This window comes from Clavelina lepadiformis, chromosome 4, assembly GCF_947623445.1.
Source record: "Clavelina lepadiformis chromosome 4, kaClaLepa1.1, whole genome shotgun sequence".
Classification (NCBI taxonomy): Eukaryota; Metazoa; Chordata; class Ascidiacea; order Aplousobranchia; family Clavelinidae; genus Clavelina; species Clavelina lepadiformis.
In genome coordinates this window covers 10,286,744-10,312,081 of record NC_135243.1, presented here as the reverse complement: position 1 = coordinate 10,312,081, position 25,338 = coordinate 10,286,744, and the positions used below count along the sequence as shown (strand labels likewise).

Genomic DNA, 25,338 nt, shown 5'->3' with positions numbered 1-25,338 from the left:
GACATATAATAACGTTGAACTATACATGAATGTTTGAATGACATGAACCTAGCCAGGGCAAGACAACTTTCTTAATAATATGCCAAATTTGTAATTTAAAACGTCACTACAAATGCCTCATTATCATGTGGCAGGCGAATCCAATCACTACAGACGGTGACCCCGAATGAACTGAACACGCAACTTCTCTCCTTTATCTCCCACTTTCTCTCGACACTCATCAAAAGCACTAATCTATTTTGGCCCAACGCAACCAGCCAGGATTATTACAGTCAAACGCTGGTGACGTTTGTGGCCTCTAAGCCCGCGTATTCTGCGCAGCTTATTAGTGTAGGCCTGTATACTCGACCATTAATAATAACTGCCAAGATGTGAGTCGGCAGCATCTCTTTGGATATTATCTAAGTGGCAAGCAGCGAGTCCAGTCTCTACACTACATTTTGCGCAAGTTTTACGAGCTGCTATAGCTTGGTTGGAAGACTTATTAACACCTTCTTTTGAAACGGACAACAAGGGATAATCGACTGAAAATGCTTGTTTACATTGTTGCTCTATTTTTCAAACAACTGCGTCACATGGTATTGGTTAATGAGGAACGAAATGCCGTTCGCAGTTATGGCAGTTGCATCTATAACAACATTTTATTTTTTCTCAGCAGCCGGATCTAAAACTTCTGTGTTTACACATCCGGCTAAAAATGCACAAAGAGCAAAAATTTTGCTATGCCGCAAGAACAATTATTCGGGTTTGTGCGAATCCGAATATCATAAAGGTCGACACGAACGAATCCCGAATATATTCGTATCAGTACCAACTTATAAAATTTCATAAAAACGTTCCAAATATTGTTTGTAACGTGAGGTAGTTACTACAAGTTAATGACCAAATGGCGATTAGAAAAGCAAAATGCTTACATAAATGACCTTCAATAAGAAATGTTGACTCTAGTTTAGCTTAGGCCGAAAAATAGGTTATCATTTCATACCAAAGTCGATAAATTTATAGGTAATGCTGTATTCGGGTTCGTCATTGTTAATATTTCTGTTCGTCCGAATCTTTTACACGGGCGATATTCGGCGAATTTACTCGGGTTTCGGTTCGTCCCCATCCTTATCTTATTTCTTCTACTGTACGTACAAAAGCTGTCAAATTATATTGTACACCTTTAAGACACCGTACACTGTAAAAAATAATCTTAAAATTGCATACATTTTTATTTTATTTTACATAAAAACATATGTAGATCTTTGTGACAGATAATTATGTGTTTTTTTTACTAACACACTTCAGAATTTACAAAACATTTTCTGTTTTTTGATTTTTTTTATGTATAACCATAAAACATATATTTGTTTGCAATTTTATGGTAAACTTATGTAACAGTACACTAAGAATAAAAATTAAAATTGATAAAAAAATACAGTATTTCAATAGAGTAAAGCAAATACAAATGTGGGCTCTATTTCTGTCATTAGGGCTGTAATACTAGGCTTATTGTGATTTATAAGATCGAAAACAAAACGATAATGAAAAAAATTTCTACCCAAACTACAACCACTTTTTGCAAATCCTTGACGTTCTTTTAAAAATTTCTTTAAGGTTAATTTGTATATTAACGTATTTATTCTATTTTTGTCCTGGAATGAAATATATCAAAAAGATAGCCTATGTAATTCATATTTTGTATGTAAACCATAGACCTAAACGTACCATGAAATGCTTCCACAGGTTTATAGTCTTGGTTAAACTCTATAAAATTGTATAAATAACCATTTTTTGAATTAAATTAACGTTTAAAGTTAATTTTTGTTTCCCTTTTTCCAAATTATGATTGTTCCAATTCTTCAGAAAAAAATGTTTAGATTTTTATGTTCTTTCTCTGAAAACTGCTGCTGCACGCAGCACGTGGCATGCGCCTATGAGTTCTGCTTTGGGTTTGGTCAGGTTTGATGCAAACTGCATTGTATCTAATAACAGAACTAGGCTAGGCTATATGAGGTTGTATACTTGTACCCAACTTAGGAATATACGAAGTTGTAAAACCATTAGGAGAACTTTGTTGCTCTAAATCTTGTAATTTGACTGACTAATTTCCACTGAATGCTTACAAGGTCAATATAGATAAAGGTTTCTCATTTTAAAGCATGCGGTTATTTGAGCATTTCACATCTGCTTAAACACTACCAATTAGTGAATTATACACAACAGGTGTATATTTAAGGAGGCTTCAAACACCAAAAAATACCATGCAATATTTGTTAGTTTTATTATACAGTGAATTTATTAAAAGACTAGTTAGGCCTAGGCCTACTAGAAAAATCTTGCATGGGACTCTCTGAAATTTTGCTTGTCAATTTAGTATGCTTTGGACTACCATTTCGTAAAATGCAATCAAAAAACATGAATAAAACTTGTTTAACATAGGCGAAAAATCTAGAATTATTGGCCTAAAATCGGCTACCTAATTTGTCCTACTTTCATGCCATTTTTTAGCCTAATTCTGCACGCAACCTGGGACATTGAAGCATGCCAACTGCTAGGCCAGACGTAAGAGTCTAACAAAATCAGACAAATCTTTAATTTTAAGTGTTTGCTGCCTCCTTGGTGGTTTTGTTGTACATTGAAATTATGGCATACCATTTATTGTTTTATTTGCGAAACAAAACTCACTGTCATTAAGTTACTTTGAAAAGTTTACTAATATAAATGATTGACTGATGATAATATTTGTTTTCATTTTACGTTACGACTATTTTCATGATTAGTGTATGTACATTTTACGTTATATGAGATATGATTAGGTTTTTTAAATTATTTTACTGTAATATGGAATCACCTGCGGAAGACCTTAGTGGCAGTGAAAATGACAGATTCATTAGTGAAGCATTGCCAAATATTCATTTTATACATAAAAGCAAGTTACTGTCCACCGTTGCAAGTCTTGGTGTGGAAACTTTAGCTGATCTTTCTTTTCTAAAAGAGGAAAACTTAAGCATGCTTCAGCCAATCAAACGGCGCAAGCTATTGATCTACATTCATAGTAATGCGCATCTACAGAAAGTAATCAATGAAAATAAGCTTGACATTTACAAATTGAAAGAAGAGTGGCCTATACTTTTCGGAAAAGTCGGGATGATGGTACATTACAAGAGGCTTACCCAAGTTTCCTTAGATCAGTTTCAAATTATTGTTCAAAATCAACTGCAGCGATTGTTGCAGTTCATGCAAACACAACAGCTAAAAATGCAGATTTGCATAGAATTATCTTTGATATCAATTTGGCAAAAGAAAAGGTTGATGCAGATACAGATGTAGATATAATTGGTGTAGTAATTATGCTCTGTAAGTACTTCCATGAAGATCCAAATGAACTTTTGTTAAAGGTGAGCACCACTAATGTCGATACAGATGTCTAATTTATGAAAATAATTTGAAAGTTATGGTATACTGATATGTTGATTCGCAATCCAGTAAGAAACATTTGATTGTATAGGACTCATAATACACTAAAAATATTTTTCTTTGAAGGAAGATGAAGATGTGCCGTTGAACCCTTGCATTGTGGCACATGGTAATTAATTTGACTATTTTTGTGTGCTATCAGTTGTAGTGCATTACTGTACTGTACTTTGCCTTTTGTTAGGGCCAGATGTGTTAACCTCAAAAAGGTTTTACATTTTCGTTGACAAGAAGTGTGCTTTTGACTACATCAATTCTGCCCTTGAAGCTGTCACCTTACCATCTGCATGCTACTACGTGTTTAATGTAAGGTATCCTGAAGAACTAAGCGCGACTCTGGAATTACTAAAAGGTTAGTTCATGAGTATCTGTACCTTGTCACCATTGTTATTGTAAGCAGTAGCGGATATTTGTTTGTTGTTTCTACTGTTTATTTAAAAAATAGAATGCATTTTTGCTTGTTGACATCAAAGTCTTTTTTGCTTTCAGAAATTTTGCTAATATTGACCCACTACATGGGAGCAAAACTAAGCATCATGGCCAAAAAGCACGGAAAAAAGGAATTAATGGCAAACTGCTATCTTTCTACAACGCAATAAATAACTTCGAAGTACTTGTGTAAGAATAGTTGTGACCAGACATTTCTGTCAAGTATTTCTGTTTTACTTGACATTTTTTCTTCGAGGACAATGTTGTTATTTGCATGTGATTTATACAGTTATAAAATTGATTAGTCTGATGTAAAGTAGTTTGACCGCATTTTGTTTCATCGAAATGTGCATAACTATGTGTTTAAATGTGGTGCTGATGACTGCAACGCAAACTTCAGGAAGTATAATTCACTTGTGTCTTACTACAAAAGAAAGCATAAAACAAAACCATATCAAAGAACTTTTACTGAATCTGACATTTCTTGTGATTTGTATAAACGTGCACAGCCTGATTGTACTCTGAAATTTTTGAGTAACCAACTGTACAATATTGTAAAACATGTCAAGTGTCATATTTTCAATGGTGGAGTAATTAACTGTCCGTATCACCACTGTCATGCAAAGTAAAGTAAATAAAAGTAATTGTAAATAAAAGGCGGGTGATTGCTAGATTTACTTTTAATAAAGTAATGATTTTTGCATTAATACAGCTAATTATATGTAGAAAACATGTTTATAGGATCTGTAATAAACATACTACCATTAATATTTAAACAGTCTTATGCGTTAATTTACATAACGCGTTGTTTTCGGAAAAAACAAATTGCTTTGTGTAAAAGCACTTTACATCTTTTGAATATAAAAATACATAATTTTGTATGGCGACACTGCTGCCATACATTTAGATGTAAACAAGAAAAAATTTTTTTTACAGCGTACCTACTTCTGTTATATGTTTTCCTAGGTAGGTTAAACCTGACAAGTAACTTAGTCGCAAAAAAGAAAATGCTATGAACGAAAAAGGATGGAGACGTAAAAAGGCTTATGGACCAAAGAATGTGGGTTTGTGAGAGGGGCATGGCTCAATGACCCCTCCAGACACGTTAGTGGTTTGCCCAATGCATTTTTTACGATTTGACTTTTGTTTTCGTTGCGGCGTATTGTTTGATAATACTTTGTTTGTGTCGGCAATAGTGACTTTAGGGTGAGTCGAAGCCCCGTATTTCTGTATTTCCGTTCTAAAAAAGTGCATACGAATATTATTGATAACTAGTCGCACTTTTTCAGGACAGGAGTTTTTTGAAAGAAAAGCAAAAAATTATCCATATTAGACCATGTAAATTCATAATTTTCTAAAGCTTGAGATTTTTCTACATCTACTCCGGATATCTTGCCGATCGAAGTTAAAGACAAACGTAATGTCGCTAAATTCGCCAGCTAAAAATATCGAGGTAACATCTAGCGGTAAAGACATTTTTATATCGATTGTACCTACTGTAACGCCATTAAATGGCGCTTTTCTGACGGCTGAAGCTAAGCACTCAATGCAGAATAGGAATCAGAGTTGGGGCGAATACATCTACCAAGTAATCGAGTAAACGTTAACGTGGATAGTTTTGTTCGATATGCAATTGACTTTTATAGAGTTATGTGACGAAAAAATCGAATAATTAAGCCAAGATCTGGACAATATTGGGTTAAATAATCGATTTTTCTAAGATTTATTTCAAGAAAATCCAATAAACTGTGCGTTTTGGACGATTAAATCGATTAATTATTTCTCGTACACTTTCCTGAAGTTGGGTTATTACTTCTAGAATCTAGAACGTTAATCAAACAATCATTCTAGTAAAGCGATAGCGAACTCCAAAACAACGGACAATATTGTTACATTAGCTTCGAAACAACATCAAACATATTTAACCAAATTTTGACTACGACAGGTTTTACATATATCACACCTAGAAATCTATGTGCAGAATTTAAAATATGTTGTAATAGAATGTAGATAAACGTCTCTAAGCCGTAGCCAATGTAAAAGTTTTACCCTTACAATTGACAAATACGCATATTGTTTCACATTTACGCTATTAATATGCGCCAATGGATTTGTTCGCTACAATGAAAGATGCTTGATTGACCGTGCATTCTCTAAACTGTTTAAAAACAACACTATTCATTGTTGGCAGCGCCAAACTGCCAAGTAGTTAACGATTAATTTCAATTCTACAAGCCAAAAGCCTACAATACTAGCCTCACATATTTCCAACTTATAGAATCAAATGCCTTGTATAACATCAAGCGATAAGACTGCTCCCAACAAATGTTGTTTATTAACAAAATTAATAATATTAAATTAAAGACGAATGTTATTTCCTATATACATCCCCTTTGCGAACCTATTTTGGTCCTCACCGATCGGTTTGTTTAAATCCTTTTTAAATCTGTTGTTCGGTACTTTAGATATTATTTCGTGATCCACATTTAAAGGAGGCGTCAAACAGCTAAAACTAAGATCTCTATGAATTTGTTGGATGTCCTACGTAAGGCTTTAAAAAACATGTTTAGACCTATCAGAATGCAGCATGGTTGGATAATTTGTTCCCTAGCCTGGGAATTACCCTAGCAGTTGGCGTGCTTCAATGTCCCAGGTCGCGTGCAGAATTATGCTAAAAACTAGCATGAAAGTAGCTAAAATTGTTTTTTTTTACCAAAAATTCTAGTGTTTATTTTGCGCCTCTGTAAAAAAAGTTTGAATCATGGTTTTTTGATGGCATTTTATGGAATGGTAGTTCAAAGCATACTAAATTTACATGCAAAATTGAGCCGATACGAACCCAAACCCGAATACATTCGCCGAATATCGCCTTTATGGAAGATTCGGGCGAACACGAATACCAACAATGACGAACCCGAATACAATAAGGTACCTGTACCGAATAAGGCCCACCTAACACTTTTTTGAAAATAACTCAAGAACCATAAATGAGAATAGACTAAAAAATCGTATTCTATTAGTGAGGGTATATGACTACAACATATTAAAACCACAATACCTGACAACCCCCCAAAAAATTTTTATAAAGAAATTAAAAATTCCAAAAAATGGGCCTTATTAGGAGCATAGGCTCCTAATAAGGCCCACCAATTTTGTGAGTATTTTGATTCAAAACATAGTAATAGACAACATATAACATTATTAGAAATTTCACATTTTAAGTTGTACAAACATTTAAAAAGATTCCACTAGGCGCATCAAAGTAACTGCAACAATTTGCCAACTGATGACTGGAACCACTCTTGAAGTCTGGACATCAATTATCCAAGCATCTTGTATGGGCCTTATTAGGCGGATGTGGCATCCACGAAAAAAATGTCACATTTTTATCATCAGAAACATTTTAGCAAAAAAAAGTGCATTATCCTTTTCAATACTAAGTTGGTTGTTACATGAAAACTTCAGCCGGCTGACAACAGTTCATTTTACCGGCAAAATTCTCACTTACTTTTTTTCTAAATTAACAAAACCACCTTAACTGCAAATATCAAATTTTTGTTGTGCTCTAGCGAATCGGTTGATCACGTGACAAGGATGAAATCTGGTAAACCATCATGAATTTATATTAGTTTTTATGTAGGGACAAAATCTTTCATTTATTTGCACGGGTTTGCGAAATATGAGCAATGGGCCTTATTAGGGACCGGGCCTTATTCGGTACAGGTACCTTATTACTTATAAATTTATTGACTTTTGTTAAAAATGATGATCTAGTTTCCCGACAATGTTAAACTAGAGTCAGCAGTACTTACAATGAAGGTCGTTTTCCTAACGATTTTGCTTTTGCAATCGTATTTTAAACACTATTTTTCGGTGTACCGACACTTAATCACGCGACACTTAATTACGCGACACTTAATCACCGACACATAATCACTAGGACATTTATACACGCGACACATAATCACTTGAACATTTAATCACGCGACACGTAATCACTTGGACATTTCATCACGCGACTTGGACACTTAATCACGCGACATCTAATCAAGCGACACATAATCACTTGGACGCGACAGCACTTGGACAGCGCCTACTCTATAGCCTGCCGCTGTCTTACCGTTGTAAATCGTGATTATTTTAATTTAACGGACATTTCTATGACTAATAAAAACGGAACGATTCAGTGGCGTTGCAAACTCTACCAGAAATGTTGGTGCCAACAGACATTGCTATGACTAATAAAACAGTGCAGTTTAGCTTAACATCGAAAGGGAAACAATCGGTGCTGCACAAACAGTACGAGTTTGTCAAACACCGTGAGTACGCAAACGGAACGATTCAGTGGCCTTGCAAACTCTACCAGAAAAGTCGGTGCCAGGCTCGTATAACAACCGAAGGAGACCAAATCATAACTGACGCTGATGCTGAACATAACAACGGCGGCAACAAAGAGTCGGCTTTGGCAAGACAGGCTATCAGTCAAATGAAGGTGAATATGGGTGAACTGTCAGCCAGTACAAGCAACGTCATCGGGTCTGTAAGCAGAGACTTGGAACCAGGTGTACTCATGGCGCTGCCAAAAAAGCAATCTTTGAAGCGGACCTTGCAGATAAAACGTCGCGAACTGCAGACTGCACACTGTACGGCCGCAGTACAGTCTCCGATGGATACTAATTTCACAATACCAGAAACATTCCAGCACATGATTTTGCACGACTCTGGACCTGGAAACAATCGTCTGATTCTTCTTGGCAGCAGGGATCTGCTAGACGGTTTGGCCAGAGCGAAATTGTGGCTAGCTGATGGAACGTTCAAGGTTGTACCGTCTTTGTTCTTTCAACTGTACACAGTAGGCTACATTTTGAACTTGTTTGTTTTTTCGTGTGTAGACATGCAATTTTCGATACTGTAAATGTGTGATTAAATGTCGCGTGATTAAATGTCCAAGTGATTATGTGTCGCGTAATTAAATGTCCAAGTGATTATGTGTCGGTGATTAACCAAACCCTATTTTTCGAACGAAAGTGATTTGTTTATCGATTACATCATGTTACAAGCAAGACTTGATAACTGTTGGATGAAATTTTATTGTTTGGTTCTAATACGAATAGATTCGGGATTCGTTCGTGTCGACCTTCATGACTTCACTTCATGACCTTCACTCATGTGGTATTGTTTAATGCCATTACATCATTTCTTGCAAAAGAGTTTTAAAATTTTTCATGCTGTGTCGAAACTAATGCAACGATTATTATAAATTGTTTTTGAGATGGAAATAGTACTTAACGATATTACTCGAGGCTTAGAAAAATGTATGAAGAGTAATCGATTTTATCATCCCAAACGCTTGGTTTTTATTCCTAGCAGTAGCCTAGTCCATAAAAGCTCCTAAAATTTGAATAAAGCTGATTATTTACCATTTAGCCGAAACTCACGAAACAAACAGTTACACAAACTCTATTTTTCAATGGCTTCACGGTCGACTGGCTGGTCACTCCTGATGTAGGCCTATGCCTCCACACTATGTTGCTTAAAAACCTATTAGCACTGCTTGTGGTACAAGTGCGATGCTATGAAGAGAGATTTCATATGCCATAACGTAATCATCGTACATACAATACAAATTTAAACATGAAACACGTAAGTTGGTAAGAATACGGTTTCTATTAAATATACTGTATGTTCATTGCAGTGTCTTGTGAATGTGTTGCAATAACGTTGCCTTCTAAAAAACAACAAAATTTGACTTATTCTGTACTTCACAAGTTTTTATATTGTGAGAAACTTGCGCACCTGATGGAAATATGTAAACAATATGCTGAAAAGTTTTAAAAACGCATTAATCTAAAAATTGGTAGAAATAATCGCAAAGTGTCTTGCAGGAGAGTTGAAAATCATTTTCATCAAGAAAATCAGATATGTATTTTCAATGTTTTGACATTCGCTAAAATCTTGCAAAATTTACACGAAACACGGCCAAACTACATACAGAAATATGTGAAAAGACAATATTGCAAAAATTCATTGCACCACGTTCTTCAATAGTTCTACTAAGTTACTTCAGTTCACTGATTGCTTGTTTGTATTTTGCGTAAGCCATCAAAATCCCTCCTCCAAAATTAACAGCAAGCCCGCTCACAAAAAGTGGAGTGGGAGTAACTCCGCCAAAAAAGTAAAAACCTATGGAAAATGAACATTTCTATTTTTGCGTATGTTTTATTAAAATTCAAAGTATTTTCATCTTAAACTTCACCTAACACCGTTACAAATCCGCTTTTTGCGACGCCAACGACAGCTGTTACTATTGCCGAATTGATAGTGGTGCACAGAAACATGGAGTAATTCAATAGACATCCCGAAAAAACCACTACCGTCAGGTTGAGCAAAAAGCTAATGTTGGTCCAATATGAATACTTCCATAAGTCCATGAAACTTCCTAAATTGTATTATTAAAACTACAGGTTTATGCTTCATTTTAAGCATATCATGTACGTACAAAGGTGTGAAGCAATGTAATGAGATGCCACTTACCTAATGATGTAAGTGCAATAAGAGGTATACAGTTAACGCTGTTGATATAAAGAAGGTCGATTGAAGACATTTGTTTCACGGTTCCGTTATATTGAAGTGTAGTGAGATACGAGGCCATTAGAATGCAACTGGTGCCTCCCATGATATAAGATTTTAGATCAAATTCCAAGTCACCTATTCCTGCCAAAAAAGTTTTGTCCATTTCGTAATTGCATTTTAGAAACTAGAGTAAAGGTTATGAGATGAATAAATCTTACACCTGAACGTATATTTTCCATGTACAACTTAGTACAAAATTGTAGGCGACTAGTGGTTAAGTAAGTTATTTTACAACAACGCTTTCTTGTTAAACGCAGGATGTAAGTGAAGCAATTTTTATTCAAATAGTGAGGATAGTCCGGACACAGGTGCGGATGGCTAGGGTTGAGTGGCTGTGCTACTGCTGCTAACCTGCCGTAGTTATAGGATCACGATATTGAAAATGTTTCAAGCCTTTTTCTAAAGATCTGTACGTTTTGCCACTGTTCATTGTTCTGCGCTTATTGACATTTAATCAGCGCTGGTCTCTCACAAAGGTTCATGCAAGTCAAGCAATTAATATTTTTATCAGATCTGCACGGTAATTTCTGTCATCGCTCGTGAGCTAAGCGCACATTCCAAAATATTCATTTCACCAACACTTTGACTTTTTGATCAGTTTGACTTTTAGTCTAGTATCACGCAATCGTGTGAAGTCAAAAAAGCACATTTGGTGGTTTTATCAATATTTTAAGCAAAAGACTCTTAAACAACGTCTTAAAGACGCTTGAGATAGCAATGAGAGATTAACTTTACACTTTTGTACCAAAGTTGTAAACGGACCTTACATTGTTAACCCGAAAATTGATTTGAAGCCCGAATTAAAGCGAGGGGCATATCTTATACGAAAGAACACTATGAACTGAATATTCTGGTAAAATATTTTTGAAAAATGATTCGTGGTTAGGTAATTATAAATAAAAGAAAATCGCAAAATTGACCGTAATTATGACATAAATAATTGCTCTTGTGATATCATAGGTAATCACCAACAACATTGGTAAATTTAGCTTTATATACTGCATATCACGTATGTATCTGTTATAGCTGTATAGATTTCTCTAACTGCCAATGGCTTGATAGGGCTTGACAGCCTATAGCTCAACCATGGCCATATTTTATGCATTGACCTATTTCCCGCCCGCGAGATCATTGTACAGTATAACTTACTTTTTTCAAGCAAGAAACAAGATTATAACAAATTGCACAATACAGCAGTTGTCCCATCATACGATAGAATAAATCGATTTATTCTAAAACTTATAATTTAGGCTGCTTTTTTCTTTATTGTTTGTTAATTCTTTAATGTTTTTGCAAGGAGATGAATGAAACATAATGATGTAAGAGAAGAATAATCAAAAATAGCCCAGTCAAAAATCGTCAAAAACATCAAAAATTTGGTGTTGTTTCGCTGCCTGTTCCAATTAACGTACTCGTGTCACGAAACACTCAATTAGGTTTTATCCTTACGGCCCGCTGCGTTAAATAAGTTTTAAGTTTTGGCCCCTGTAGCGATTGAGTTTGACACCCCTGCTCTACACGTATGCATATTTGCGCAAAGAAGTGAAATTACGACGCAAATGTGGCAGAATGTGAGTACAGTATACGTTCGTGCCCGAATCTGGCCGAACCTTCAAACTTAGACCTAAACCCGACTTACAACTCTGCTTTGTATTACAAGGTGCTTTTGTTTTCAGCTTATATTTCGTCGTTTTTAGCAGCCTATTAGCTACAAAAGATAGGCTATATTCGTAGAACAATACGTGGAAAACATCTTGCACACACATCCTGCGTCATTTATTAATTGTCCGTATTATTGTAAGCGCATGAGGTGTAATTGAAATAACCGTCGCTATGTCTCGCTAATTGCAATTTACTCTACGTACTTAGTCACCGCGCCAATTAACAAGTAGTACAGAAATTATCCGTCATTTTTTTGAAACTCTAGATAAAATCAAAAATGTACAGTTTTGTACAAACTTGATCATTTCGATGTTCAAAGTTCAAACAAGCAAAAACAACTGACTTAACTGTTAGTGGCGTCAGACGACAGCGCAAAATCCCTATTTGGCAGGGGATAAACATTGGCAAACCTAGAGCTGCCTGCTATCTTGTGTTATATGTATTATCTAATTTTTCCAACTCGGATTTTCCCGAAACTAGTTCTTTTTTGCAATTTTCTAATACCCGAAACTCAGGTTTTAAAATGTGAAAACTCAGATCTTTTCAGTAATCCGGAAAAACTGTAACATTTAAAATTGGCAAACTCAAAAAAAATGTCGTGGCTGTATTTTATTTATGAAATTCATTGTTTGGTATTTTAAGTCACCTTATAATATTACAGTATGTACATGTCATTTTATAAAGACAGTAATAAATACAGTATTTTACAGTGTAAAATATCCGAGTGAAAAATCACCTGCTATAATAGTTCCCAGTGTCAAAATCGAGACCGAAAGTATTATCAGCGAGGTCGGCCTCTTGAAAAAAACAAATGTTCCGATGATTAGACTCGCTAACGGAACGCAACGTCTCATTGCCACATACATTGGTACGTTCATTCCACTCAAGGCAAAAAGAGCTAAAATAAGAATATACTAAAATGCCATAACATGTTTTTTCTCCGTACAGAATATGTCTACTATTTCTACAACAGGGAAATAAACTTACCCAAAAGAGTATTGGCAGAGTAAAATAAACTTAAGAGAAAACACGACCTGGCCGAAGCGGTCGTATAGGATATTAAAGTAATTTTTCCTAATGCGTTTAATAGCTTGAGGCCAGCCACAAGTGTCAGCAACTGCATGACCAGAATAAAGCCTGGATGACTGAATTCCCACGTGTTAAGCAAAAGTTTGTTAATAAAATTCATCGATCCAGAGCATATGCCATAAAATCCTGCAGAAAAGGCCATCGTTTGCAGGGATTTATGAGAGACGTCTTCATTTTGAGCCATGTCAAATCGGACCCAAGCCGTTCACTTGATCACAGTAAATTACAACGGGGTAGGTTATATTCAAAGGAGTGAGAAAAATGAAAAATTTACCCGTTATCTTCCAGCATGAAGTTTAGCCAATTTTCGGCTTACTACAGATGTTATCAGTGTATAAAATATAAAAGCTGCAACCTGCTGGATGACAAAATTTCAATCATTTACAGAAAAAGCGAAAATGCTGTATAAACGAATAATATATATATCTATATATGTATATATAACCTAAAGTCCATACTCTGCAAAATCACGGTTAAGCTATAGACATCAGATTCCGTAATGTTCAATCTTCAATGTATAGTATTCCCAAAAGTCGACTTTTGTTTCATGCTGAAGCGTATAACCTTATAAGCCAACGTATTAGAACTAAACGAAACGAAGGTTCTATTTCCGCATTATTACAATATTAACTTGTTTTTACTTCAGGTCCTACCAAGGAAAGAAGATTGCTCTAGTCTTTAGGGCAATTCGCTAACAAATAAGATAATATAAAAATGCCGATTTAGTTTTCCGAGCAACTAAGAGGAATCTCATTCTCATATTCATGCGATCCTTATGTTGCCAAAAACAAAAAGAAATGAATAAACAAAATGCCTTGTTGTGTGTAAGAATAAAATTTGTTTATAATATGTTGGTTATTGCTACTTTTAGAAATCGTTTGTAATATACTATAGGCTAAGCTACTTATTAGAAACATCAGCTGAGTCTAACTGTTCCAACCGGAGCAGGCCTACTGCGCTGGGAAACAAACACCAGCGAGCCGCAAAATCAGTAGTGTCAATACAAATATGGTAAACAATGCATGGGTAATGAACAGTAATAGATATTACTATCCAGCTAGAAAAGCCACAAAAAACATGTCGGCCAGCCGCACGGGCTTCACCTTTGCTACAGTAGGTATAAAATTACCGTGTTCATCCATCTCGGTTAAAATGCGCGTAGTGAAAAAGTTTGTGGTATTGCATCTCAAAAACCGCTTTAAAATGACTTAAACCGAAATATATTCTCGTAGTATATGAATCAGCTACTGATATCGCATTTAGTTTTTGCAAAAATATAGTTAGTGAAAACATCGCCGCAGTCAATTAATGAGTTCTAAATTTCCAGCTCCACCGCTTTTTCGTCACGTATGATGAAATGTTGTGCTTTTGCATTTCATTTATTGCGGTATTAACAACCTTTCACACACAATATTTCCTTTAAGTAAATATTTTTGTTAGTATTTATGCTACTGAGCATTTCAGCTTGTAAAATTTGCTACAATTCTTACTAAATCTGGTTAATCGCGCAATTTAACTGTGACCTTGTTTTCGATACAACAAATTGGTCTCCGTCCTGGAAGGCTATAAGTAACATGCAACCTACCTATGCTACCTATCATTTTCAATAACTATTTAATAACGTTTGTTTTTCATAAATCGAAATCGATAAAACCCTGGAATGTATTTGTAATTACTTAACTTCCTTTGTTAAAAGATAACAATTAGAGTAAGCTTGTCGAAAATTAGGACAACAGTTGCTTGTCAGGACTTTAACGAGATTATACTATGCAGATATCTAACCATAAGACGAATTCTTAAAAAGCTAATTACCTCACTAAACAATAGGATTTATCATTTCCGTCATACCCTTTACAGTTTACAGGTTATTGTATTGTTAACAAGCTCACATGTGCATTATCGACATGCCGTGTGGCGATGTTCTGGTTTGCAGGTCGCAAAACACTTTTTCACCTAGCTGCCCTCGGGTCATGAATAGGCCTACCGACCTTGCCAAACAAGCTAAGTTGGTTCTTCGTAGAAGTTGATCAAATGTATCACTATTAAGCAAAACGATCAGCCAGGAAAGGCAGTAATTTTTAAAATATTAAATTAAATTGAGATCAAAAGATTATAAATTGAAATATGAGCGAGTTACAAGTCATGTGTACTCAGGATTTCCAATTTTCCACAAATCTTGCATTCTTTTGTCATTACCAGGTAATATGTATTTCGGATACATAGCAAACAAAGAAAACTAAAAAGAGAATGTTTTGAATATTTGTGGTAGTAATAGTTGATATTAAAGTGGAAATTCCGTTATGCAATTTTTTGTATGAAATACATTGTGCTTTGATCGATACTCAGTTAAAATTAGATGTCTTTTTTCTAAAAGCCAATGTTGCACACCAAGTTGAATGTTAGTTATTTTATTATCATTACATTAGTATTTAGTCGTAATGGCTAGTACAGTGCTGGTTAGTGGTTTGATTACGTTACAAATGCAGCTCTGGAAGAGCTGGTTAGCCCGTTGGGGCAGATACATCAAAAATGCCCGTCGCATAAACTATAGGGCATAGGCTATCAGTTACATCTTGCAACAATATTGACGTAGATTTTTAGGGTTTTCGTTTGCTATGGTTATCTGTATATGTATAGACAGCCGCAAGGCCAAGAAAAACTAGGACTACCTGTATAACTTACAAGACTGCAGGACTATTATTACCAGACTGCAGATTAGCCTATGTTACGTCAAAATTTGTGGCCCTAGACCCGAAATTATTTAAGAATAATTGACATTGCCAGTATTCTAGTAGGCTAGGAAATCAAAAATTAGGTAAAATATAAAGGTTGTTGTGCACACCCAGACTGGAAGGTTTTCTAAGTGTGTGGGGGATTAAAATGAATGGATAATGTTTTAATAAATGTTAATAATGGCTATTGTTTCATCTTATTGCGCACGGACTTCTCATCCCAAAACAGCAAACTTTCCAATCAAATCTTGAGTGCATAGCAGTTTAGCGTTTTACTCACCGGTTCACTAGTGATCAATACAATATTTTGCGTACCAACTACAAAGTAGGACCATAGTGGTATAGATTTCAGCGGTTTCCGACGAGAAATCATCCAGGGGGACCATGAGCCAACATCCCTTCACATACCCAATATTTTTGTTCGACAGGTGTTTTTGGATACTAGCCTGGTTGCACAATGGTTTGTTTATGTCAGCACGGTCATACCCAGTAGATTGAGAAGCAAGCGTGGCACCACGATAACATGTTGTTTGTTCTGTTGGCAATTTTTAATAAGTGATTAGCATGCAGTCTTGCGAAATTTAGGATATTTTTACCGTATACACGAAATAAATAGATAAGCAACACCATAAATATAAGACGAACATATATGACGAGTTTACAATCAAATGGAAATACATAACAGTTAAACACATTTTTAATATAGGCCTATATCAATCAAGCATTTTATATTTCATCAAAAGCAGGGTGAAGACAAAAAAAATCAAGCCAGTTATTATTAGCATGCACTAATGAACAGGAATAACTGATAAAGCCGAAAAGGTTTAAAGCACACACGGTAATAATGGCTGGTAACAACTAGCATGACCACTAATCCCAATACCCAAAATTAGTAAAGCCAACATCAGCAGGTAGTGTGTTCAAGCAATAAAGTTTGAAAAAAAGAGATCTTTTTGTGATCGTTAGTACTGTATAAGCTAGGCCTACCAGCTGAGGTAAAAAAGCACTTTCTCTAAAAAGTTACAAACAACCTTGTACGAGCTCGTCGATAACAATGGCAACCATAATCAGTCATTAGCAATGGTTAATACGACAGTCAGCACAATGCCGTGACGCTGCAATTTTTCTTGATTTCTAACAGAGTACAACCAGGCTGATATCCTGTGTTTTTACAGCATTTTTTCATCACATTCCATGGTTTGTGGCCAATTTAATTATTATTGTCATATATAAACCTATGAATAGGCGGGTATACAACGTTTCAAAATCGTATATTTAATACAAGTACACAAAAAAAATTGTCTACTATTGTACTTAAAAATGTGAGAGTACATTTTTGTTTCAAAGCCATTTGAAGTGATTTTTGAGTTTTGAGGCAAATATCATACGTTTTTTGTTTGTCTTCTCACATGTCTTGGTTGAAGCGGGTGAACGTAGGCATTTTTGACTCATGTTTTAAAAACTTTTGATCCACTCAACGCAATCCTAAATGTGCCATGGAACTTTACCGTAGTGGTCAAGTTCACTCAAGCACACCAATATGATTGATAAACTGAATTGGCCGGGTTAATTTAACACATTATCTCTCAACAACTCGATCTGATATTGGCGTGCTTAAGTTTTTTCTTCACTTGCTTAGTTAGACCCAAACTTTATTATTTGTTTTTAGCATAAATTTTTTTTAAGTAGCTGTCATTGATTTGCCGATGGTCGTAGCTGACATTGGCCAAACAAAATGACAAGCAAGAACCCAACAACAAGCTTCATGCTGTTTTCCATTTTCTTTTATGGAATATGTTCTTGCTCAATGAACTTCATTAATAAGTTTGTATTGACTTCATGGTCATTTAATCAACCGGCCATCCTGCTTTTGGGTCAGCTTCCACTGCTTTCTTTGGTCCTTAGGGTACTAAAAGCATCAGGGAAGATAGAATTAGTGACTTATGATTTGAAGACAGCGAAATCTTGTGCACTTTTAAGTGTATTATATTGCGCCAATTCTGTTATAGGTAGGTTGATGTTTGACTTTTCTCCACTTACAGTAAGGTGACATAGGTTCTACTGCAGAAATGAACTCATCTTAACTATAGAAAGATAAAACCTACGAAGCATTTTGATTTTTATGGTAGCATTTATTCTTAGTACAGTATATTTTATTCATATAAAAATTCTAGTCATTTTCGTTTCAGCTTTGGTTGCTTTGAGTGGAATGAACGTGCCGATGTACAACGCACTTAGAAGATGCATTCCACTTGCTAGCATGCTGCTGGGCTATTTCGTTTTCACCAAACGACCTACATTTAACATTTTTATGTCCATAATTGTTATTACTATAGGAGCAGCTGTTGCGGGTAAGTAAGTGGTTTGCTTTAACTTTAGTTTGTGTTAAATCGATTCAATGTCACATAATCTGTTTATGACCATCTATATACAATCTACAAACTATGAAATATAGTTGACTGGATTGGCGGAATAAAATAAAGCATAGTCTTGAAGATTTTTATGCTCAGATTATTCACTTTTGCCTAAAATTTGTTGTAGAATCATTTTAGTTTTTTTTTTTTTCGATTTACAGTAAAATGAACTTCTCGTTATTCAAAATGGTTAATTTTACAGCATCGGGTGATCTGAATTTTCATTTGAAATCTTATGCAATGGGTATCACCAGTGCTATTTTAATGTCTCTTCAACTCATTGTTTTACAATACAACGGCACCGAGAAGCATCTGACCTCTTTGGATCTACTATATGTGAACAGTATTAATTGTATACCCATTGTTTTTACGCTCAGTTTAGGTGAGTTACATAACTCTTGACGTTAAGTATTTGATACTCTAAATATATAGGTGTTTACTGACCTCAGAGCATCAACATTTCTCTTGTAGCATACTTCTCGAATACTGTATTACCCCATGCGAGTAGAAAAGTAGAAAAAGGAGTAAAGATCCTACTAAAATTCTTCTGGCTGTTTATATCGACACACTTCAAATTCGAGTACTTTGTGCCCTTTTGGGTAGCCAGTTGCAATAGTAGCGTTTAGTTCGTCAGAGATAGAATCAATTTCAAAACGTTTAAGATATCTTATTAGTTCTTTAGCAATACTTTCTACTACTACAAATGAATTGTTTTATGCCTTTTGTTTCACTGGTAAAGTTGTTTGGTATTGAAAAAAGTTGACATAAATGGAAATTGATTTCTTACCGCATCGGAAACATACGGTTTTATTACCTGGTTTTGGAATACTAAATAAAAATAAAACACATCTCTATCCTGGGAAGTTTTAAATGCTTGAAAAAAAACGTACCTTTTATAAATCTCGGGATTCCAGTCATTAATAAACTAAAACAAATTTCAACCAGTATCTCGTTGAGGCCACTTTTAAAAATCAAAGTATTTTATAGGTACGTTCACCGATGTACTGAATTATCCTCATTGGACGGACATCGGCTTTCTTTTTAGCTTCTTTTTAGTGGTGATATCAGGCTGTGTTTTAAATTATTCCATGTTTCTATGCACTACCATCAATTCTGCACTTACCACCACATGCGTCGGGGCAATAAAAAGTGGATTCACAACGCTTATAGGTAAGCTTATGTTGCATAATGAACTACGTTAAATGTTCTTCTCGAATCATGCAAGTTACTGGTATCAAGGTTGTTTTTAAAGAAGCATGTGTCCTTAGTTAGGACACCTATTTCGGGCGATATTTTAACCAAACATGCAGAACTTTACTGGATGATGTAATAATGGCAGAATAACAGTTACGAAAAACGGAAAGCTTTTATTGGGCGACATTTGTTATTACTGCCAGAATTACATTGTCTTGATAATCCTTAAGGAGGTGTCTTAACGGGCACTTTCATGAACATTTTGCAGCCCTGCACATCAAGATATAAACAGAAGTTACAGCTCACGAGTGATGTTGAAACGTCTTTCGTAAATAAGAGCTTGGATATCGAAATAATAATGATAAATCAGTTCTGGCAATAGCATAAAGATATCAACATTGTTTTTGTACAAACAGGAATTTTTGCATTTGGAGACGTGACGCCAACTGCGCCATTTCTAGTTGGACAGGCTATAAATTTTGGAGGCGGCCTAATGTATGCTTACGCGAAATTTCAGCATACTCGCTCCAGCAAAGAAAACACACAACAATTACAAAATGTAAAAGTTGTCAAAACATAACAACAAAGGAACGACACGCCGTAGTAGTGTTTTCATGACCAGCTGTCGGCATACCTGAAGGTTTCTAGCATTCCTGCTTAAACAAATATGGGCAACTAAGGTTTTCCTATGTTACTGTCTCATTATGTTTACTCACTGAAACGTAAACATGAATTGAGATATTTAGAAACTGATGGAACGTTTTATCTTTCGTATTTATTTATTTATTTATTTCATAGATGCAAATATTGCATGTAATTTCTTTAAAGTCATGATAGTTAAGGTTCTCTAATGCGTATTCAAGTTATTAAAGATTTGCGCAGTAATGTTACCAGTAGGTCACGTACACAGTGTTAAGTTCCGCAATTCTTTTATATTCATTGTACTTGGTATAGTAATTTTTCATGTGTAACATTTTATTGGTCGAAGTGATTCGTGTTTCAAGCTACCTTTCTTTAGTCTAGCAAATTACAATTTTATCTTCTACGATATACGAGATTAGGAACTGAGCTCTCTTCATGTACGCAATAAAATTGTGCCTATTGCTGCACGTATGATATAAACCTGTAATTGTAGAAAAGCCACCTCTTTAAGTGAAGCACTACAGTAATTTAATTACTGTATAGCAGTGGTCTCTGAAACTTTTTTATAAAGCGACCCTAATTTGAACGAAAATGAAATCAGCATCTACATGCGACCCCATTTTTTTCCGATACGGAGAAAAATATTTCAAGTAATGCTGAAACTAAATAACACGAGTAAGCATGCACAAACTTTACAGTTTACACAATTATAGAGAAATGGGGCCACACAAAAGTATTCTAAAATGATCGTTTTTAAGAAGTTTCAATTAACAGTTGAACTTGATTTCACGAATACAAAATTGTCAATTTGTTTTAACATTTAATTTGCACTGTTAGTTCGATGGTTGCGCCTGCATTCTGTTCACAAGTTTTTAAAGCCGCGGCTTGACTTTGCATAAGCTTAACCGCAAGTCATGCTCTACTGCCAATAGATTACGATGTTTCGTTTTTGATATACTCCATCCTGCTAAACACAGCCATGTGGCTGAAACGGGATAAGTAGTTGAATAACAAAATTTGAAATAGTCGGGTACGTTGAATGGATTGAGACCCAAAAGTAAATATTTCTTGAGACCTTTGGGTGTTTTACTTTAAAGGAGTTAAAAGAAATGTGGTTTGCCGCATCAGCTGTCATTTCTGTAAATTCTTCTGCAACACGGAGGGGCAGTTCCGGCAAATCTACAACAGAAAAAGGATCCATTATCCAGTCTTGTTCTTTGGATGGCGTCAGGACGTTGCCATAGTAGTGCTCAAACTTTTTACTAAGCTACTTTCAAGTAAGCGCTACTCATTTCTGTCAACAATGTATTGTTGTAGTTCTGGAAACATGTCGAACTCATTTCGCTTCCCATGACTTTGCCATTGGATAAGTTTTTTGTAGAAAGCGGTAATTTTAGCAGATTGAATTAGCGCATATGTGCCAAGTTTAGCTTTATGAACTCCTAACACCTTTTTAGGTCTAATCAGACAAGTCGGCTGCTGTTGTTCAATTGATAAAAAATTGCGCCACTAGCTTATACTTAAAACAACCGCGTCAGCGTGAACATATTAAAATACCGATAAACCTTCTGATAGTACGTTGCCAAGTAAAACTGTGTTAGTTAACATGCAGTGGTGTAGTTAGGGTTGCGTTAAGGGGGCCCAAAACCTTTAAAAAATGTTTTTAAATTCCTGAGCTTGTCTAGCCCCATCTAAAATGCGCGAAGCGAAAAAAACTTATGTTTTCGCGCCTCGATCAAATCCCGCTTAAAAACTCCTTAAACAAAATGTATTTTCATATCTACATGTGGACCCGATAGCAATCGAATTATACTTTTCATTTTTGACACGAAGTGTAGGCTACCGTTTCCTATCAACAATTACTTTGGACAACGTGTATAACTTTAGTTTGCTTTTACAACTCGACCAAACAGTGAACAAGTTCGCATCAGCAAAAGCAATGCACAAATTGCATTGTTTGGAAGTAGGCTCTTTACAAACTTTCTATCGATGCTTGATAACCAGAACAACGAGCTGTTTCACGATCAGCCAACAATGTACTTGACTTTGGTCATTGTTTTATAACAATGCTGTCAGAAGCTTTCATGTCAAAGCGGAAAATGACGGCAAACAGTCCTTCTTTTTAAAACTGAAAAATATATTAATTTTGAGATTAGAAAATTCAGTTTGCTGGCAATTACCTTATTAACGCTCTCTGTTGCTAACGGGAGCACGACATATGGCCGCGGGAAAGTGGCCGCGAACAAACTCACCGGGGTCAACTGAACGTGACGTAAATTGACCGCAGACAAACTGACTGTGACATAAACTGGCCGGCGATCAAATTAACCGTCGATAAATTGGCCGGCGATCAAATTAACCGGCGACAAATTGGCCGTCAAAAGGTCAAAATTTTAAACTCGGTAGTATATGATATGTAAAGTAAATATTTGTTTGTAACTATTTCCTTTGTTTTTAACAAAATTGTTTTTTATTTCAATACACATTGAAACGTTTATTGAAATAAACAGAAATATTTCCGGAAATACGAGAAATACGAGTAACAACATTAAAAGACGTTCACTGCAAAACACATATGACACTACATAATATGGGCACTAAAATTTACACAAGCTGTTATTTGACAAACAAGGAAGTTTATTGCGCAAATTGTAGGTTGTGGGCGATGCCTCTGAGAAAATCTAATATGTCACGGTTTGCAAAATCTTCAACGATGGTTTGAACAAAGCAAAGCATAGGAACTGGAAGAAAACAGCAAACGCTATGCCTTAACTATAAAGGAGAATCGTATTATGTATATGTAACTAGTATAGAGTTGCCACCCTAAAACCCCCATAAAATTACTTGCAGGTTCTCATCAGGTTCAGTTCAGGGCTACTATAAGTCCTCTTTTAGGAGGATTTGTCCTCTTTTCTAAAGAAAAATGAATTGTCCTCCGAGGACACTGAAAAATGCCCAAATGTCCTCCTTTTTTGCATTTTGCGCTTTCTTGCTTATATTTTCAACAGAATTATATGTTTAAGATCATTTTACCACCTTTCCATGTCAGGCAAATGTGATTGTTGTAAAAGTTTTTGTAGACGTTTTCCAAAACTGACAATCGAAAAATTGAAAGCAGGCATTTTTGATGGGCCTCAAATTCGCAAATTAATCAATCATTCAAATTTGGAACAAGCATGAACAATGTGGAATTCAAAGCTTGGTCTTGTTTTGTGTCTGTGGCGAAGAACTTTTTGGAAACCACAAGGCAGAAAACTATCCAGAGCTGGTGGAAAATATGCTCGAGGCCTACCAACAGGTAGGGGCAAATATGAGCATTTAAGTGCACTATCTCCACAGCCATTTGGATAAATTTCCTGACAATTTGGGAGATTTTTCTGAAGAACAAGGGGAGAGATTTCGTCAGGACATAAAGGTGCTGGAAGAAAGATACCAGAGCAGATGGGAGAAAAACATGATGGCAGACTAATGTTGGTGTTTTCAGCATTATTGTACTGACATCCGCCATAAAAGAATGTCATACAAAAAGCGATTCACCAGCAACTATATATAAAAATAGACTTATTACGCACTGATTGATTTAGTATTGTGATATTTATGCATTTGACTATATTACTGGCTATTGTCCAAGTGTATTACAGTTGGCTGAGACCTGAAACCTAGTATTGCGTTATGTGTGATATGAGTGGAATTTCCGAAAGTGAAAAATCTAAATATCTCAAAAACTAGAGCCAATTGAGAAAAATGATTGCCATTTTTGAAATCAGCGACCCCAAATTAGCCTAAAATCGTTGTCAAATCTTTGGCATAAAAAATCGTGTTGACCAGTGTAATGATCGATGTTTTGTGTGCATAAAATATACCAGAAAGCAGGTTGCGTAATATGTACCAAACTTTCGTAACAGCAGCTCCGCTCGGTAGGCTAATTAGGTAAGTTTCGTAAATATTGGCAATTACTTGCAACACTATTTGAGAGTAAAAAATTGAAAGTTGTTGAACGTCGCGGCATCTACTATTCAAAAAGGTTCTTAATACTCTACTCGTCTATTAAACCCAGCGACGATTCCTCATCGCTCGAGCTCCAGTTACCGAGCTAGCCTTGTTCAAGGTCCGTTTGTATTTATACCTTTATACATTTTTTGATTTTAATTCTTAAAAATAGTCCCTGAATTTAGAACTGTCCACCAAATCCACTGAGCAGAAGGAAGCGTTGTAATGCCTTGCCCAAAGGCATTACAACGGTATGGCGCCACTAGGTATTGGAAGACGCTGTTTCCATTGTCTTCCAAGTTATGATGTTATACAGTACTGTAATTACAGTATGTATCTGCTATCCACCGGGCTATTATTGCATAACATCATACTTGCCAATAAGTTCATGACACAGTTGTTAACCTATTGAAAAATAGTTGATTGACACTCTGTTTCGTAAACATGTTATCTACCTTGCACTTTTGAACCCGTTGTACTAAGATAACCTCATAAATTGTCATCCTATTTTGTTAACCCCTATGTGATTTACAAGTTAATCGGTAAACCCCGTAATAACCGCATTGTCATTCTAAAAATAGACAATGTTGATTGACATTTATTTCGCTATATTGAAAATTCTCTTGTTAGAACTAACACCTAACCTGTAAATCTTCCATAAGTCCAAAACATTTCCTGTTTTGATAAGCGCATTGTGCCTCAAGTTGGAATTCTATTTCTTTAATGCTCTCCTTCAGTGTATATACTGTTGCATGCTATGATTTTAGTTAGAGTTTGAAGAGATAGATCGCTCTGTGAACAATTTCGTTAGATGATCTTGTAACGTAGAGAGATGCGCTTTATTGAAAATGGGTTCTTAAAATCCTTTTCATGAACAGTAATATTATTGTAATTTCTCTTGTTTGTTTGAACTAATAATGAAAGCATTAGAAGTGAAATTAATCAGGTTTTCTGTATTTAATATTATATAATCTATTCAACTGACGTTTAGGAAATTCCTAGACAGAATTCGCAACCTTCTAAATTGTTCTTAAGAGTCAGATTGCAATATAATAAGATAATTGTGGTATACACTGCGTACAGTATCGAACACG

The 25,338-nt window shown here is 35.4% G+C and overlaps 3 protein-coding genes across 6 annotated transcripts; 2 read left to right on the top strand and 1 right to left on the bottom strand.

Annotated features, from left to right (window-relative positions):
* Window positions 1-2,982: 2,982 nt before the first annotated feature.
* On the top strand, window positions 2,983-4,559 carry LOC143451916 (uncharacterized). The gene is made up of 4 exons (XM_076952695.1): window positions 2,983-3,383; window positions 3,529-3,571; window positions 3,644-3,811; window positions 3,949-4,559. Exons 1-4 carry the CDS (start codon window positions 3,336-3,338, stop codon window positions 4,056-4,058), a joined length of 369 nt encoding a protein of 122 aa, XP_076808810.1. The 5' UTR covers window positions 2,983-3,335; the 3' UTR covers window positions 4,059-4,559.
* A 5,226-nt stretch (window positions 4,560-9,785) lies between these two features.
* Window positions 9,786-14,311, bottom strand: LOC143452261 (uncharacterized). Of its 3 annotated transcripts, XM_076953161.1 has the most exons (6): window positions 13,547-13,650; window positions 13,171-13,398; window positions 12,920-13,081; window positions 10,423-10,602; window positions 10,145-10,327; window positions 9,786-10,071 (listed from the first exon to the last, which is right to left on the bottom strand). In XM_076953161.1, exons 2-6 carry the CDS (start codon window positions 13,370-13,372, stop codon window positions 9,947-9,949), a joined length of 852 nt encoding a protein of 283 aa, XP_076809276.1. In that variant the 5' UTR covers window positions 13,373-13,398; window positions 13,547-13,650; the 3' UTR covers window positions 9,786-9,946. The 3 variants fall into 3 exon arrangements, with proteins under 3 accessions (XP_076809276.1, XP_076809275.1, XP_076809274.1); XM_076953160.1 differs by having other exon boundaries at window positions 10,423-10,596; window positions 13,171-14,311; XM_076953159.1 differs by having other exon boundaries at window positions 13,171-14,306.
* Window positions 14,312-15,490: 1,179 nt separating this feature from the next.
* On the top strand, window positions 15,491-20,721 carry LOC143452260 (uncharacterized). 2 transcript variants are annotated; one of them, XM_076953158.1, is made up of 5 exons: window positions 15,491-18,013; window positions 18,194-18,355; window positions 18,621-18,800; window positions 19,406-19,588; window positions 19,881-20,022. In XM_076953158.1, exons 1-5 carry the CDS (start codon window positions 17,740-17,742, stop codon window positions 19,898-19,900), a joined length of 819 nt encoding a protein of 272 aa, XP_076809273.1. In that variant the 5' UTR covers window positions 15,491-17,739; the 3' UTR covers window positions 19,901-20,022. The 2 variants fall into 2 exon arrangements, with proteins under 2 accessions (XP_076809273.1, XP_076809272.1); XM_076953157.1 differs by lacking the exon at window positions 19,881-20,022 and adding an exon at window positions 20,029-20,721 and having other exon boundaries at window positions 15,496-18,013.
* Window positions 20,722-25,338: the final 4,617 nt, after the last annotated feature.